At 46.8% G+C, this 16,628-nt stretch overlaps 1 protein-coding gene across 1 annotated transcript in view; it reads left to right on the forward strand.

The window, feature by feature from the left end:
- LOC144113991 (lipid scramblase CLPTM1L) overlaps positions 1-16,628 on the forward strand; it is a 70,477-nt gene that overhangs the window by 42,338 nt on the left and 11,511 nt on the right. Inside the window, exons 13-14 of the mRNA XM_077647413.1 lie at positions 6,429-6,463; positions 8,506-8,606. Coding sequence (XP_077503539.1) covers positions 6,429-6,463; positions 8,506-8,606 — 136 coding nt within the window. The remainder of the gene's footprint in view (positions 1-6,428; positions 6,464-8,505; positions 8,607-16,628) is intronic.

The following is a 16,628-nucleotide window of genomic DNA, read 5'->3' on the forward strand; positions in this document are numbered from 1 at the left end:
ATACTGAAAATTTATGGCATTTAGTCGTGTTATGTTATAATTTGAAATAATTTGGAGCAGTCCAGCGCTACTACTGTCCTCATGTAAAATGACTGGTTTGCCTATATGTGGCCTGTCCTGCTTTTCTTGCAAGTGCAGGAAGTACCGTGAACTAAGTCTGCATTATTACTGCACTGTAAAAGGCCATCATGTAGATGCAACATGCTATGCTAGTGCATGAATAACATGCCAATTTACCATGCGCACAGTGTGGTGCGTCTGAGAAACAGGTTTAGAAAGCTGTCATTTAGAGATACCATGTAAAAAATAAAAAATCCAGTAAAACAGTTATTATTAAGGTGGTGTATGATATGTGCATTATCTGTAGCAGTTCATATTTGAAAGTGGAGTGTGTGAGCTGTACACTTTCAGTGACAGAGGCTTGTAGTACAGTGTAGACCACTTCGAATTGGTTCTCATACATTAACAAAAATAATATGGCATTTCCTGACCAGCACTCTGTGTCCTGTAGACCTCTTAAAAAACAGGTCCATGGGTGCCGCCATATTGGGCACTGAGCCGTGCTCATGGTACAGGAAAGAGTTGAGGATTGAGCTCCCCAATGTTCTCCCTACAGCCCAAAAAACCGGTTTTCCTGAGGATCATAGAAAAAGTCTATAGAGTTTAGTGTCATAGCAAACCAGACTAAGGGAAGTAGTACTGCTTTCCTGTTGCTTTAAAGAGGAACTGAGGACAAATTGAAGTTGACTTGTATCAATAGGTTACTGCATTCTAATGACAAAGACACTACTTTCACTGAACACAAGAGTTTTTATAAACTAGGAAAGCTCAGAAAATGAAGTATAGGTGTCGCCACCACTGGCTGCTTTCGTTAGCACACTGCGGTGCTTCAGGAATAATTTTTATTTTTCCATGGATCTCGGAGGCGAGGCTACACTGCCATTCACCGTCAAACGGCGATCACAGGGTGTATTTTGAATCTCGCCACCACGAGTTTGAATCAAGTGGCAGAAGAAAAAAAGTGTTCCTCTGTTACGTCCAATTTCCTCTGTAATAATGCATCGTTTACTGCTGGACAAACGTTAACATAGCCATCAAGAACCAAGAATAAAAATTTGATGCAATTGCCCCCCAGTGTGCCTTTTCCCTCTCTCAAAGCCATGGTGCAAGACTTCTAGCAGCTCTCACCTGGTGCTTATGAGGCACCATGTGGTTATGATACAGATTTTCACCATAGTCTCCTTTGTTGTTTCAGGCTGCCGCGGTGGCTCAGTGGTTATGGTGCTCGGCTGCTGACCCGAAAGACGCGGGTTCAATCCCGGCCGCGGCGGTCGAATTTCGATGGAGGCGATATTCTAGAGGCCTGTGTACTGTACGATGTCAGTGCACATTAAAGAACCCCAGGTGGTCGAAATTTTCGGAGCCCTTCACTACGCCGTCCCCCTTAGCCTAAGTCGCTTTGGGACGTTAAACCCCTATAAACCATAAACGAAACCTTTGTCATTTCAACCTGAACTGTGATCTCTACATGGTTCTTGGCATGGGCAGTTAAGACAGCACATGCCTTCATCGGATTCGCCTTAATGTAGCACATACTAACTACAGTCAATGACCGATTTTTCGGACCCTCTAGGGACCGTTAAAATGACCGAAAAATCAGGCAGGCCGTAAAATCAAATTTCACTGAAAGAATTACGAACTTATCTCTAATATGTTGGAGGAAGGGGTCAGCTGTATAGCACACATTTTAAAGCTCCTTATAACTAAATTTCGCCACCCGACACGTGCACAAACGACGGGCGGCAACCGCTTTCACGAGCTCGGCCTGGCTGTGCTGCCCTCGATCGGCATATCGCCGATGAACACAAGGATTGCTACACAGTCTAGATGAGAGAGCAAACATATCGCTGCGAGAACTGTGCTGCTCACGCAGTATGATGGGCCCGGAATGAGAACATGAAGATGGCGAAACAATAAGAACCGAGAAACAGCCGAAGCAAGCACTCCATCGACGGCGGCCTTCGTCATTAGGCCTAGCGACTAGAGCCAAAATTGACATCATGTCCGGTGATATGCACTCTGCGGTGGCTTGCGTATAGTGAGAGGCGTCTTGCCTGTCATCGAAACGCCAGTTGTTTACGGTTTTACAGTAGGAGGGTCAGGGTTGCAGTGCGCTTTTTCACAGGTACGCTGACCTCGCATTGAAATGCACCACCATTTCCTCCCGTGCTCGCCGCCTCCATGAGGCCGTACGCCTCCCATGCGCTTCACTGCTACCTCTTCTCGTATTGGGGACGAAAGACTCGGCACAGATGAGTTCCGCGAACTCTGACTACTGTTCAAGTTCGTACGGCGTAAGACATTCAAAAACAGTACGAATTCGAAACCACGCGGGCGCAATGTGCAGACTTCCGCAGAATTCCAGCATCGCTAGTGAAGAGGCTCCCTTTAAGCTTGAATTTAGTTTTGTTTGATCAAGTTTTCGATCTCTCTTGCAGTTTGAATCAATGAGGTTACCCTAAAATGCTTCCATTTCAGCACCAGCAAGTTAGCTGTGCCTGTTTGGAGCAAAGAAAGTCATTTCCAGAAACAACAGCACATCCCTTTAGAAGGAGTAACTCAGTTGCACATGGGAGGTTGTTGCTGCATTTCTTTTTTCTAGTAGCAGATAGGGACGGCATGCTGGTTTTGGGGATATCTGTATTTCGTGCAATTGTAAGTCAACATTTTGCCCAAAATGTTGGTGTGACAAATTTTTCGCGAGCTGTATTTTATTTGTGAAAAATGCAAAAATTAGGCCTTTTCAAAAATGAACTTGTTTACAGTACTTCGTTCAAACTGAACAATCTAAAACACCAAAGGGCCTCCCATGTGCTATTTAAAAAAAGTGAACATATAGTGTGCATATTGAGTCTTTCTTTGTCGTCGTGTAGAACATTGAAGAGACTGATCTAAGGCACATCAGAATTCTTACGTCATCCTTACTACAACCTTGGGGCAACATCGCATCAGTGCTGCATACAGTGAAAGTTCTTGTAAGACTCCTCAATGACCAAGGACCTACTTGCTGCCCATGAACAATCATGTGTCCAATATGTGTGTGTGTATCACTACACATTTTGTCATCCTCATCTAGAGTAGCCTGCCAGGTGTAGCCTTTGACAAAAATATACAGTCCATGGGCTTTGCTTCTATGCCGTGTAGTAGGGCTCATGTAGCACTTGTAGAAGTCCTGAGCCCCGGAGAAGTGAGGACGTGAGTTCCTCTCATCTTCAGATTTCGAGCACTGGTAATGTGAAACGAGCCACATTGCAACTTTTTACAAAGGCTGTAGCTCACTAGGCTAACACCTCCAGATACGATTAAAGAATAGCTGCTTTTCTTCTTTCCACCATGACTAATTCAAAGTGGTATGTATGTGGTCGTGCAGCCAAACAGTTGAGTACCTGTCATGCCAATGTTGTGGTGTCAAAAGACGAAACATTTTGAATCAGTTTTGCAGCAGAGTGCAATAAAATTGAGATCACAGCAGCTGTATATGCTTAGGTTCTCTCAGATCATGAATGGCAGTTTACCGATATCCCTCAAGAGAAAAGTATACAGCAGCTGTATCTTACCGGTACTCACCTATGAGACAGAAATGTGGAGGATAACGAAAAGGGTTCAACTTGAAGACAACGCAGCAAGCTATGAAAACGAAAATGATAGGTGTAAAGTCAAGAGGTAGGAAAAGGGCACAGTGGGTCAGGGAACAAATGCGGCTTGATGACATCCTAGTCGAAATCGGGAGGAAGAAATGGGCTAGGGCAGGGCACGTAATGTGGAGCCAAGGTAATTGATGGTCCTTAAGAGTAATGGACCGGATTCTACAGGAAGGGAAGCTTAGCAGGGGGCGGCAGAAAGTTAGGTGGGTGGGTGAAGCCTGATCTAAGGCACATCAGAATTCTTACGTCAGCCTCACTACAACCTTGGGGCAACATCGCATCAGTGCTGCATACAGTGAAGGGTGGCCACGGCTGGCACAGAGCAGCGTTAATTGAAGAGATATGGGAGAGGCCTTTGTCCTGCAGTGGGCGTTGTCAGGCTGATGATTATGATGATGATGTTTAGATGCAACAGAAAACGTGTATCTATTGTTTAGTGCACTTCAATTGCCCGAACCTCTCACAAACGCATAGCACGGGCATTTAAGAGCCACCACCTGCAGCTCGGTGACCAATTAAAGTCAGATACTCAAACAGGTGCCCCAAGAACACATCCTGTGCTATTCTGATGCGAGACGGAACGTGCGGGCATGTTATGTCACATCAAACCTTAGGGATGCATGCACAGTGAAGAATGCACATAGTAGAAACTGGTCTGGGACAAGGCTTTCTTGCTAGCTCTGGGAATGATTTCATAAAGAGTGGTGGTGATGCATCTGGTGTATCATAGTGCCGCCCTCAAGAGTATAGTCATGGGCATAGTGTGGTGTGGTCACGGAGCAGTGGATTTAATGGCCAGTATTGGTGTTTTGGGGGAGGCAGTTGTGGAAGTCCCCTTTAACCTCCTCCTGCGGTCAGGGATACAATCTGTTGCCATCTCTTCTTCCACATGATGCTGCAAGAGGCTCACATTTTTCTTCTCCTCTCTGTATTACAATACCTGCCTGTACTTCACTCTTGGTCGATGCTTCTATTCAGTTTACTGTAGCAGCTGTAGTTAAGAGTTTTTGCCACTACATTTTATGAAGTTGAAGGTACCGCTGTGACCTTTCAGCTTTTTTGTGTAATGCGTCATAGAAACATATACAGGGTCCATTAGGAAGGTAATGCACATTTTCTGGGAAAAATAGATTTATTGACCGAACCTGTACAGATGGTTAAAATTCTTCAAAATACTCTCCCCCTGCATCAGTACACTTGCGGAGACTTGTTTGCCCTGCCTGGAAGGCGTCCTCGACGGAATGTCTCTCAGGAACGCTGTAACATGCTTTTGGATGTTTTCCGCGGTCTCCCAGTGCTTTCCTTTCCATGCTCTCTTCAGTCGGGGAAACAAAAAAAAAAGTTGCACGGAGCCAAGTCGGGACTGTAAGGGGGATAGGGGACCACCACGGTGTTGCTCTGGGCCAGGAAGTTGGTAACGGTGAAGGGCGTGTGGCTGGGGGCATTGTCATGGTGGAGCCTGACCATATCTTTGATGTCAGCTCTCACGCATGTGTCCCGGCGTTTCAATCTCTTGAGCACCTCCAGGTAAAAGGCTTAGTTGACAGTTTCTCTCTGCGGTACAAACTTAATATGGACGATTTATCGGGTGTCAAAGAAGACAGTGAGCATCATTTTGGTGCGATACTTGCTCATGCGCGCTTTCTTTGAGCAGGGGATTGATTTTGTATGCCACTCGCTGCTCTGCCTTTTCAATTCTGGATCATACTCGAACATCCGGGATTCGTCACTGGTTATGACAGAATTAAGAAAGTAAAGCTCATTTTGAATCATGTCCAACAATTCTTGGCAGCACAAAACTCGGAAGTTCTTTCTGTTCTTCCATCAACACTTTCGGCACAAGCTTCGTGCAGACCTTGCACATTTGCAGATCCTCGGTCATTATCACATGTACTGCAAATGTGGACATGTGTAGGGTGTCAGCAATTTGCTGGATGCTCAATCGATGGTCGGAACGCAAAACTTCGCATACACGATCCACGTTTTCGTCTGTTCTGGTTGTCGTTGGGCGTCCAGAACGGGGTTTATCGGCGACCTCCTCTCGGCCCTCCTTGAACGCCTTTTACCACCTCCTGGACTGTGACCTTGAAATGCAGTCGTTCTTGAAGGCCTCTTGAAGCATCTGGAATGTTTTGGCGGCATTCTTTCCAAGTTTCACGCAAAGCTTGATAGCGTATCGCTGTTCAAGCGAACACTCCATCGCACCGTGTTATCCGCTCACACTACTTGGAGTAAACTGGCAACCGGTTGCGTTGGCAGGGCAGAACCCTCGCCATACACGATCCACGTTTTCGTCTGTTCTGGTTGTCGTTGGGCGTCCAGAACGGGGTTTATCGGCGACCTCCTCTCGGCCCTCCTTGAACGCCTTTTACCACCTCCTGGACTGTGACCTTGAAATGCAGTCGTTCTTGAAGGCCTCTTGAAGCATCTGGAATGTTTTGGCGGCATTCTTTCCAAGTTTCACGCAAAGCTTGATAGCGTATCGCTGTTCAAGCGAACACTCCATCGCACCGTGTTATCCGCTCACACTACTTGGAGTAAACTGGCAACCGGTTGCGTTGGCAGGGCAGAACCCTCGCCACATTTCCCGAACGGTTTTACCACACTGCCATAGATAGTCGCTTCATAATAAAATAATGCGCGTTACTTTCATAATGGACCCTGTAGTCATGCAGTATCTGAGCTTGTTAAGCATGAAGCATTGTTTATCCTTCGTTTTTTTAGCTGGTACTCCTGGTGCATCCACAGCCTTGCCAATGGTAAGTTGTGACAGCTGCCTTTGCCTTGTCAGTTTTTTTTTTTTTTTTTCAAGTAGTTGTTTTTGTTTGCACTGCAAATGCCATTCTAGTCGGTGCTGCAGCACCAACCAGAATTGTATTTTTTAAAGTCTCAAAATATGTTATATGGCTGTTACTAACGATGAGCTACAGATCTCTAATTACAGTGTTGGGCCTAACGTTAGTGGTTAAAACGTTACTTAATATATTTAAGTCAACAGGCTGTCTTGATATAATACTGGGTGATTTTTTTGTAATGTTTACAGGTTTTTATTTTAAAAATTGCGATAGATACATTGGTGCAGTCTGTACAAGTGGATTGTACAGCAAGGCTGACCTTATTTACGTGATAGAGCTTCATAATTAGACTTCGTTAGAGTTTCACTAGCCACACGGCTATTGACCCAAATATTTCTTTTGTGTACTGCCTTGTGCGTTTTAAAATAAAGAATGCTTTGACTGATTATTAACTATGGACTGTTGAAACACTAAACATGCACAGTAAAATGCTTCTCTCAGTTAAACCGCTCGCTTATTTGTGCTGGAATTTGATGCAGAGGTAGCATAGGCAGTCTTGCTTTTTCAGTATCAAGTTTGAATGATGTATGTTCCTTCTTTGGTCAGAATTAATTGTAAATCTGCATCGTCTATAGCATGGCGACACCCCTTTAACAAGCAGCTTTCGCATAGTGCATATTTAGTGTTGCAACAGTCTGCATAACTAAAACTTATCTTTTTTTGTTTTAGATTGTAGGGTCAAAGATTGAACCTGTCATCATCAAATGTGACCCCAGTTTCTAAATTTTCCTAATTGGCAATGTGGTTTGAAATATAAAACTTTAAATACACATTTATAAATATGCATTGCTATTTATAAAATGGCGTCACTGGAATCGTCACCAAAGTTCAGTTAGCTACTTCTCAGTCATCATGTATACAAACAGTGTCTGTATTTTGTGCATAAAAAATGCAAACTATGCCATTTTATAAATATGCAGTACATGAAAGCCAACTCAAGAAGCTCTCAAATGCGTATTCTTTACGTTTGGTATTTTGAACCACGTCGCCAATTCAGAAAATTGAGAAATAGGGCTCGCCTTCGATGTCGATGGCCTTCAATTGCGCAGTATAAACTTGCCCCCTAAAATCAAAATTTATAAAATGATTACTTAATTTTATTTGTTATCGTCTCATTATTGATCTGTACAATCGACCTGCAATCGACCTGCACATATCGCTCCGATGTATTTCTCACAATTTTTAAAATAAAATTCTGTAGCTGTTAAAAAAGTGACCCCGTATATTTTACCTTTTTTCTGATGCCTGGCACTGGCACATTACTATGCTCAAAACAATGTCATTTTAACTTAGAGGCACCTGCTTTTACGTATTGCTGACTGTCTTCATTGAAGCAGCCCCTATATAAAAACGGAGACATAATTGGTCATCATATGATTTCATTGAGGTATAATTTCTATCTTAATAACGCAACACATATAACTGAAGAAGTAAATCTTGTTGAGAAAGACACGATAATTTAAAATCTTACTATATTGACTCAATTTGCAAATTTAATAGTGAAACTCTTTTTAACAATCTCCTGCATCCCCATTCCCCTTTCTAACCCTATGCCTTGTGACACACTTGACAAATAAAGAACTATCATACGTAAGGAAACAAAATTTTCTTCTATTTTTTTGCTTTCTACTTCCCTCAAAGTTCTCTGATATGTATGATGGGTCTTCTCACATTTAACACATTTTAACTTGGAGTAAGTTCATTGCCACCATTTGTTACTTCATTTAAAAAACTTAACCTTTCTTTTCCTCTCTTCCATTACCTTATAGTACTTGGTAAAGGGTGAAACAAATCAGTCTTTGGATGCTGGTTTTAGTATATAATAAAGCAAAAAAAATATGTATTCGTAAATAGAAATTTACTTCCTGTAAATAAGTCCAGCTTATAAAACCAGGATGGAGCACTGTTTTCATTTTTTGCTGTGTCATGTTTTTTTTACTGTGCAGGTGTGTATGCCTTCGGGTTTTTGTTCATGCTTCCCCAGCTGTTCCTCAACTATAAGCTGAAGTCTGTGGCCCACCTACCATGGAAAGTGTTCATGTACAAGGTATGTCATATCTCCTGCCAAATATATTTGTTCAGAGTTGTCATTTTGCACATTGGTAATGTGGCAGCCTTGAAGTTAGAGCGAATTTTCACTGCTTATTGGCACCTAATAAAGCAGTGTAAAAGTGGCTGTACTGCAGTGCTGCACGCCTTGTCTTACAACCTGCTCACAGCTTGTGCTGCGAGCACAAGGCAACATCTCCCAAACCTGTGCAGTTGGCTTTTACGTGAGCTAAAACAACAGACTTGTTGAAGGCATCGCCTCGTGCCCTTATCTTCAGTGCTATTGTCAATAAGCTGCAAGATGGTGTAGTATAATAGCATTAAACTGGCACTTTTTCATGCAGGCTGGGAAATGATAGTGACCATGCAAAAGTCTTCTAGCCTGGATTTGCTGATGGCTTTATAAGCAAAGCATTTCACAAAAAGCAACATCATGGTTACTAGCAGTAATGCTTATACTACTTTCCAGTGCCATTTCAAGTGCATCACTAACCTCACTTATGCTTTCAGCAGGTGCTGGGATGGGAGCACTATTTTTTCTCTATGCGTGAGCATTGCAAATTCGCAGTGCAAGTTGTCAGAACAGGTTGGAGCAGTTCCATGATAGTAGCCTTGAACAACTTCTGGATGTAAGGCTAAGGCCCCTAAGTTTTTGCGGTGGAAAATTTGAAATTCCTTGAACTGAAAACAAAGAATCTGCAATACTCTGCGGGAGACATCAAAGAATTTTTGTTTTATATAGTGCAATTTTTTCTTCTCCAATCTAATCAAGTTAGTTAAGTGACCTTTGCCACCAGGCTTGCGATCCGCTAGCAGAAGCCAGCTTTTCAACACTCTTGGAGCAAATCGTGCGACAAGCAAGTGCATAGGATATGGATGTGGATGTCGAAAGAAAGCAGTACGGGTCATTGAGAAAGAGAAGGCATTGAACGAGTTAAGCGGGGTAGGGAAAGCAAAGAGCAAGTGGGTGCAGGACTGGGCAGCTCAAAACACCCGGTAGCAGTGGTACAGCGGCGACTGCTGTTGTGTGGGAGAGTGCATGCATTATTTTATTGGAGGCTTTGCTTTTGTCGGTTGTGGCACGTGCATCTGAAATACATTTTTTTAAAGGGGTCATGACACCATTTTTCAGACTCAAGCTGTTTATCGCTTGTTGTTCACTATACACATCTCAGAACAGCTGGTCAAGATGAGCTGATTTGGCACAGCGAGCAATTTGTAATTTAATTTTTAAAAGTTCTCCTGAACTGTGTACCAGTCAGGCAACACTGGCACCCTCATGATCAGTGTTGCAGGTGTTACCGAAAAAAAGTAACTAAATACGTTACTCGTTACGCTAAGAAAAAAGGAACGCGTTACCCCCCTACGTTACCTACAAAGAAAAGTAACGCGTTACCGTTACCGGAAAAAAGTACCGCACTTTACTTCATGTCCATAAATTTTAATCAGTGCGTCTTCGCCTTATAAACTCACGATAACGATTTCATACAACTTATATTTCACACAAAACTGCTAGCCCAAAGGACGACTTTGCACGAAATCCTGATTTAACAAAAATACTTTGCACAAATGTGCAGGAGTTTAGCAATGCTATAGTGGCCTAAAGTAGCCTGCAGGTTTACAAGTGATAGATTTTAACTCTGTGGCACATGGCGGAGGCATTTTCTGAATGTGACATAAAACACAAAATGACACTTCATCATCAATTCTAACTTCATAAAGAAAACACCGCTTAACTCTCAGTAAATTTCAGGTAACTCTGAAAAATATGATGTTCCAAAACGCTCGGCATGCTTCCACTCTGTAGAGAGTTGTGTGTGTGAGTGGTTCAGGAAGGGGAGGTAGGTGAAGGCAAGTGTGTGAATGCGTGTTTGTGCACGTGTTTCGTGCTTTATGGCTATTGTTTTTTTTTTTATTTGGGTGCGTCGTCAACAGCAGGTGTTTTCTGGCATGCATGCGAGCCGCAACAACAAAGGTCGTCGATAGCATCTGTTTGTTTATTTGCAACATCAATTTTGGTGCTCTGCATTTTTTTTTTTCTAAAAAAAGGGGCAGAGTGAGGGACAACAGGAACAAAAGTAGCTAGTAACGTGACACCTCACATTACCGAAAAATGTTAACAATAGTATGTTACCTGTTGCAGTTCCCAAATGTTATCGAGTACGTTACTAAAGTACCAAAAAAAGTAATGCGCTACCGGTAATGCAGTTACTTGTAACGCGTTACCACCAACACTGCTCATGATTCGTGACGAGCCGACGGTCACGTGCTTGCTCGCGGCTGCATTGCGTGTGGTGATCAAAGAGGAGTGGGTTGTTTGTTGTCCAGGCTAGGGGTATGGAGGGGTGAAGGGGGGAAGTTTGTGAGCAAATTCAGCTGGAGCTACTTCCGCCAAATGTGTGGTGTGTTGCTTGCTTCTTGGCTACGGCACGAAGTTCGAAAGCCATGGGGGAAATTCATAAGCAACGCATGATGGTCGTCAGGTCCAGGCACCATGCTCGTATCTGCGACAAATTCATCATCTGTTGATCAACCCCGAAGCCTGGATTTACTTCACAAAGTGTACGTAGGCCTAAGCGCCTCCGTCGTCATTTCCCGGCAGGAAGGCAACGTTCAAGGGAGCAACCTCTCCCTCCCAACCGGCTCCTGTCCGACCAGTTTTCTCCCTCACCTAGTTTTCCCCTGTGGCCGGCTCTGCAGCAGTTCCCGGAACGTCATGGCGAAGGGAGTGTTGTTGTTGTTAGTGGCTATTTATTATTAAAATAACAATGGAAGGAAAAGATGTTGTTAGCTGCGGCATCTGCCATCGAAACCTGAAGCACCTAAGCTGCGGCTAGCGTGAATAAAGGACAGGGAAAGGGAAAAGAAAGGGGGGAGCAATAGCGAAAAAGGATAGAGGTAGGGGGTAATATACACTATGTGCAAATACAGAATAAGAAATAAATATGGGGTGCTGCGCCGCGCATTATAGGAGTATTCTGTGCACGGGTGTGCAAATTGCTTGGTGAGGGAGAACGGCCGGTCGCGGCCCACAGGATGTCTTCGACGCTGGCACATATGGGTTGTCCTGCACCCGAAGGGAGTGAAGAGGCGACAACAAACCGACGAAGACCAGGTGCAGTGTGACAAGTGTGGGAGGTATCCTTACCTGGAGGAGACTGGGTTTCAAGACCTGAAAACGGCTCCGTTTACAAACAATGCATCATGATAGAGGCGTTGCGCAAAAATGTACTGGATGCGAATGCAGAGATGGAGGTGCTGAGGTGTGTCGTCTTGCAGATGCAGGAGCAACTCCAACAGCAGGACAGCAGGACCAACTCCTAGCACCACCAGGCAAACCTCTACACGGGGATGATGCCTCCGGCTCAAAGTCGACCCAAGAAGACCACGTCAGTACTCCCCCATCACTCCTAGTGGCCCAGAAAGTCCGCTGCACATCAAGAACTCCTCAGAATCATCCACGGCTATTGTGGAGGTTCAAGAGGAGCCAGATATGCGAAGGCTGCCGCAAGGCGAGTTCAACACACCTACAGCGATCACAGAAAGGCCTGGTGTTGCGGATGTTGGTGCCCAAACGAGTAGCAGAGTGGCGGGTGGTGAGCACGACAAAGCCTAGCCCAGTGGGTGCACCTCAAATCGATCGGAGAAAGCCAACAAACCGGCACAGAGGGATAAAAGTGCCCAGGTAACCGGCCAGCGGGGCAACGGCACGAGGCACCTCCTCTGGAGAGACGATGCCGACTCCATTCGGGCACCCAACTAGAGGCAGGTTCTACCTGACTCCCTACGAGAAGTGTGGCCCGTCGGTGATGGAACGAGAATAGCCGGAGCACTTCGACGGCAACTGGGCAAGGGTATGAGGGTGGAATGCATCTATGACTGCCATGCGACTGTGGCCACTGTGCACCGGATGCTCACTCAAGACCACAGTGAACCCAGACACAACCTGCAGCTGCTAGTCCTGCATGCAGGTGTGACGGATGTGATCAAAGGTGCCCAGCCGGAAGCGGTCGTCAAATCAGTCAGACAGCTTTTCACCCCCTATGCCCAGAAGATGGCAATATTGTTACGAGCAATTCGAAGGAGAACCTCCGGAGACGAAACGTAAAACTGTGGCGGTCCCTAAGAGGTCCGAGCACACGAGCGGGAGAGCAACATCTTCTTTCTCCACGGATGCAGGCGCTTTTTCTTCTTCTTCCACAGTGGCGCGTATCACTGCCTCTTCTTCTGCAGCATCGCCACGATGCGGCTAGGAGGGAAATATCAGCAAAATACAGCTGCAGTGAACCGCTGTTCAGTCAGGGAGTCTGTCGTGGTAAGGCTTCATGCGAACAATGTGCATGACTTCAGTACGGTGCGACCGGCGCGATGAGCAAGCCGCTTGGACAGGAGTAACTGCATACGTCACATCACTGATGTGGCTCACTACTTCGTAAGGGCCGAAGTATCTGCGCAGCAACTTTTCAGAAAGGCCGCGGCGACGAACAGGTGTCCACACCCACACCAAGTCGCCAGGCGCGTAACTGACGAAGCGGCGTCTGAGGTGGTACCTAGCGGCGTCACTCTCCTGTTGGCGGTTAATTCACAGACGTGCCAATTGCCGCGCTTCCTCAGCACGCTGAACGAAGGTGTCTGCGTCGAGGTCAGCGTCTGAGTCGCAGTAGGGGTCAACGGGCAACATAGCATCCACCGGAGTGGTCACTTGCCGACCGAAGACAAGCTGAAAGGGGGTCAGTCGGGTTGTCTCCTGCAGGGCGGTGTTGTAGGCAAACGTTACGTACGGAAGAATGGTATCCCAAGTTCGATGCTCGACATCGACATACATAGAAAGCATGTCGGCTAGAGTGCAGTTAAGTTGCTCTACCAATCCGTTTGTCTGTGGGTGATAGGCCGTAGCACGTCGATAGCTGGTGTGCGTCAGAGTCATCACGGACTGGGTTAAGCGGGCAGTGAAAGCAGTTCCCCGGTCAGTAACAACAACGGCGGGGGCTCCATGATGCAGGACAATGTTGTGTACGAAGAACTGCGCCACTTCAGCAGCAGTGCCTTTGACAAGAGACGTGGTCTCAGCGTACCGTGTCAGGTAGTCGGTGGCAATGATGATCCAACGCTTCCCAGATGAAGAATTCGGAAAAGGGCCAAGGAGGTCCATGCCCACTTGGTGAAAAGGGGTCTTCGGTGGTTCGACGGGGTGAAGAAATCCGGCTGGTTTCAACGGAGGAGACTTACGACGTTGGCAGTTGCGGCATGTTTTTAAGTAGGCCCGCACTGATGGGAGTAACCTGAGCCAATCATACTTCTGCTTAATGCACGCGAGTGTACGACTTACTCTGAGATGGCCGGCGGAGGGTGCATCATGACAGGCACTCAAAAGCTCTGGCCGCAGCTATGATGGTACGACAAGCAGGAACGCTTCTCTGTTACTGGAAAAGTTGCGCTTGTAGAGAACACCAGATTGTAAAGTGAAGGTGTGGAGCCCGCGATGAAAAACATGCGGGATGTGAGCGTCAACGCCTTCGAGGTAATCGATGAGCGGCGCGAACTCCGAGTCCGCCCGCTGAGGCTGTGCCATTTCGGTGGTACTAATAGCGCCCAGGAAAGGAAAATCATCAGTGGGTTCCTCGGGACCGATTGTGATAGGCGCACGCGACAAACAGTCCACATCCTGATGCTTACGGCCCAACTTGTAGACGACTGTTAAGTCGTATTTTTGCAAGTGTAAGCTCCATCTAGCCAAGCGTCCTGGGGGGTCTTTGAGGCTCGGCAGCCAGCATAAGGAGTGGTGGTCGCTTATCACATGGAAGGGTCGCCCGTAGAGGTACGGCCGGAACTTGCTGATGGCCCATATCACTACAAGGCACTCTTTCTCCGTCGTAGAATAATTGGTCTCGGCACGCGTAAGTGTTCGGCTGGCATAACTGATGACCCGTTCTGCACCGTCTTGCCACTGGATCAGTACCGCCACCAAGGCCGACATTGCTGGCATTAGTGTGGATGTCTGTGCAGTGTGTTCATCGAAATGGGCGAGTATCGGAGTACGTTGTAGACGGTTGCGAAGCTCGACAAATGCAGCCTCTTGGTCGCTTCCCCACACGAAGGGCGTGTCGTCTCGAGTCAGTGAGTTTAACGGTTCGGCGATTCGCGAGAAATCTTGAACAAAGCGCCGATAATACGAGCACAGTCCCAAAAACCGGCGAACGGCCTTCTTGTCACTTTGGCATGGAAAACCTGAGACGGCAGCGGTCTCGTCAGGGTCCGGACGAACACCTTGTGCTCTGACAACGTGACCAAGAAAGCGAAGTTCTTCAAAGCCAAAATTGCATTTCCCGGCTTTGATGATGAGTTGTGCGGATTTGAGTGCTTGTAGCACAATGCGCAACCGCTCCAAGTGTTGGTCAAACGTGGTCGAAAATATAACGACATATTCCAGGTACACTAAGCAGGACTGCCACTTCAAGCCGGAAAGAACGGTGTCCATCATGCGTTGGGATGTGGCCGGTGCTGAGCACAGACCAAATGGGAGCACCTTAAACTCATAGAGGCCGTCGGGCGTCATGAAAGCTGTCTTCTCCCGGTCTCTTTCGTCCACTTCGATCTGCCAGTACCCACTTTTAAGATCTAAGGACGAGAAGTATCGGGCATCCCGCAATCAGTCGAGCGCATCGTCTATCCTGGGCAGTTGGTAAACGTCCTTTTTGGTCACGTTTTTAAGTTTTCGATAGTCAACACAGAAACGCAGAGTGTTGTCCTTTTTTTTTTGACAAGAACCACAGGCGATGCTCATGGGCTGAATGACATCGTCCGCAAGCATTTCGGCAACTTGATTTTGAATGGCTTCTCGCTCCATCGGCGAAACACGGTAGGGGCGCTGGCAAACGGGTCACGTAGTCGTATCAGTGATGATATGGTGCTTGACGAGCGGAGTGCGGCCGACCTTTGAACACGTAGCGAAACAGTCCACAAAGTCTGCCAAGAGGTCCGACAGAAGATCCTTCTGAACAGATGGCAAGGCCGGATTTATTTTGACTGACTGAATTCAGAGCGTGGTATTGGCCAGCATTCTCTGGAGTGGGTCCTCCCACGGTGCACAAACCTCGGACCTCAGCAACGTCGTGAAGGAAGGCAATAGCCGTGCCTCTGACGAGGTGCTGATATTCGTTGGAAAAGTTGGTCTGGAGGACGTTGGTACGGCTGTCACGTAGTTGGACGAGACCTCGGGCAACAACAAGGCCTCGCTCAAGCAGCAGTGGAGTATGGCCATCTGCCAAGCCCTCGTAGTTGCGGAATAGGTCGTTCCGCACGAGCACCAGGACACTGCACCGCGGCGGCACCGTGACGTCATTCTGGACAATGCGCAGATCATTCTGGACAATGCACAGAGCGTTGCTGCAAGGATCTCGGGAGTCAAAGCGGGCCACAGCCTGTTTGGTCGAGAACGTGACACGTGCGTCCGTAAAGTCAATCACAGCACTGCTCGCCTGCAGAAAGTCGATCCCTAGAATCAAGTCTCTGGAACACTCAGAGAGCACGACAAATTCACCAACGTATGTGTAACCACAAATTCCAACCCTAGCCGTGCACTTGCCAACAGGGGAAATTAAGTGGCCACCAGCGGTGCGCATGGGGGTCCCCGTCCACGGTTTCAGAACCTTTTTTAGGTCTCCAGCAAAGGCACGGCTCATAACGGAATAATCAGCACCGGTATCGAGCAGCGCGGTAACCTCAGTGCTATCAATTGTCACCCGCAAATTGAATGCAGCGTATCGGGTACTGTCGCTGCCTCTCTCTGTCCAGGTATCGTCGGCTCGATGGTTCCGTGATGCAGGATCTTGACACATCTTGACGTCAGAGGTCGCTGGTGTTAGTTTTCCCGACGAGGACTGGGCGAGCGACGGCCAGCAGAACTACTCTGGCGGCCGGGGCTGGACGCACGATAGCGGAGAGGCGAAAGCGAACGGGACTCGCGCCATCCAGAGTAAACATGGTTCTGGCGCGCCCAGAGATGCTCCGCAATCTCAGG

This window comes from Amblyomma americanum, chromosome 1 (genome assembly GCF_052857255.1).
Source record: "Amblyomma americanum isolate KBUSLIRL-KWMA chromosome 1, ASM5285725v1, whole genome shotgun sequence".
Lineage (NCBI taxonomy): Eukaryota > Metazoa > Arthropoda > Arachnida > Ixodida > Ixodidae > Amblyomma > Amblyomma americanum.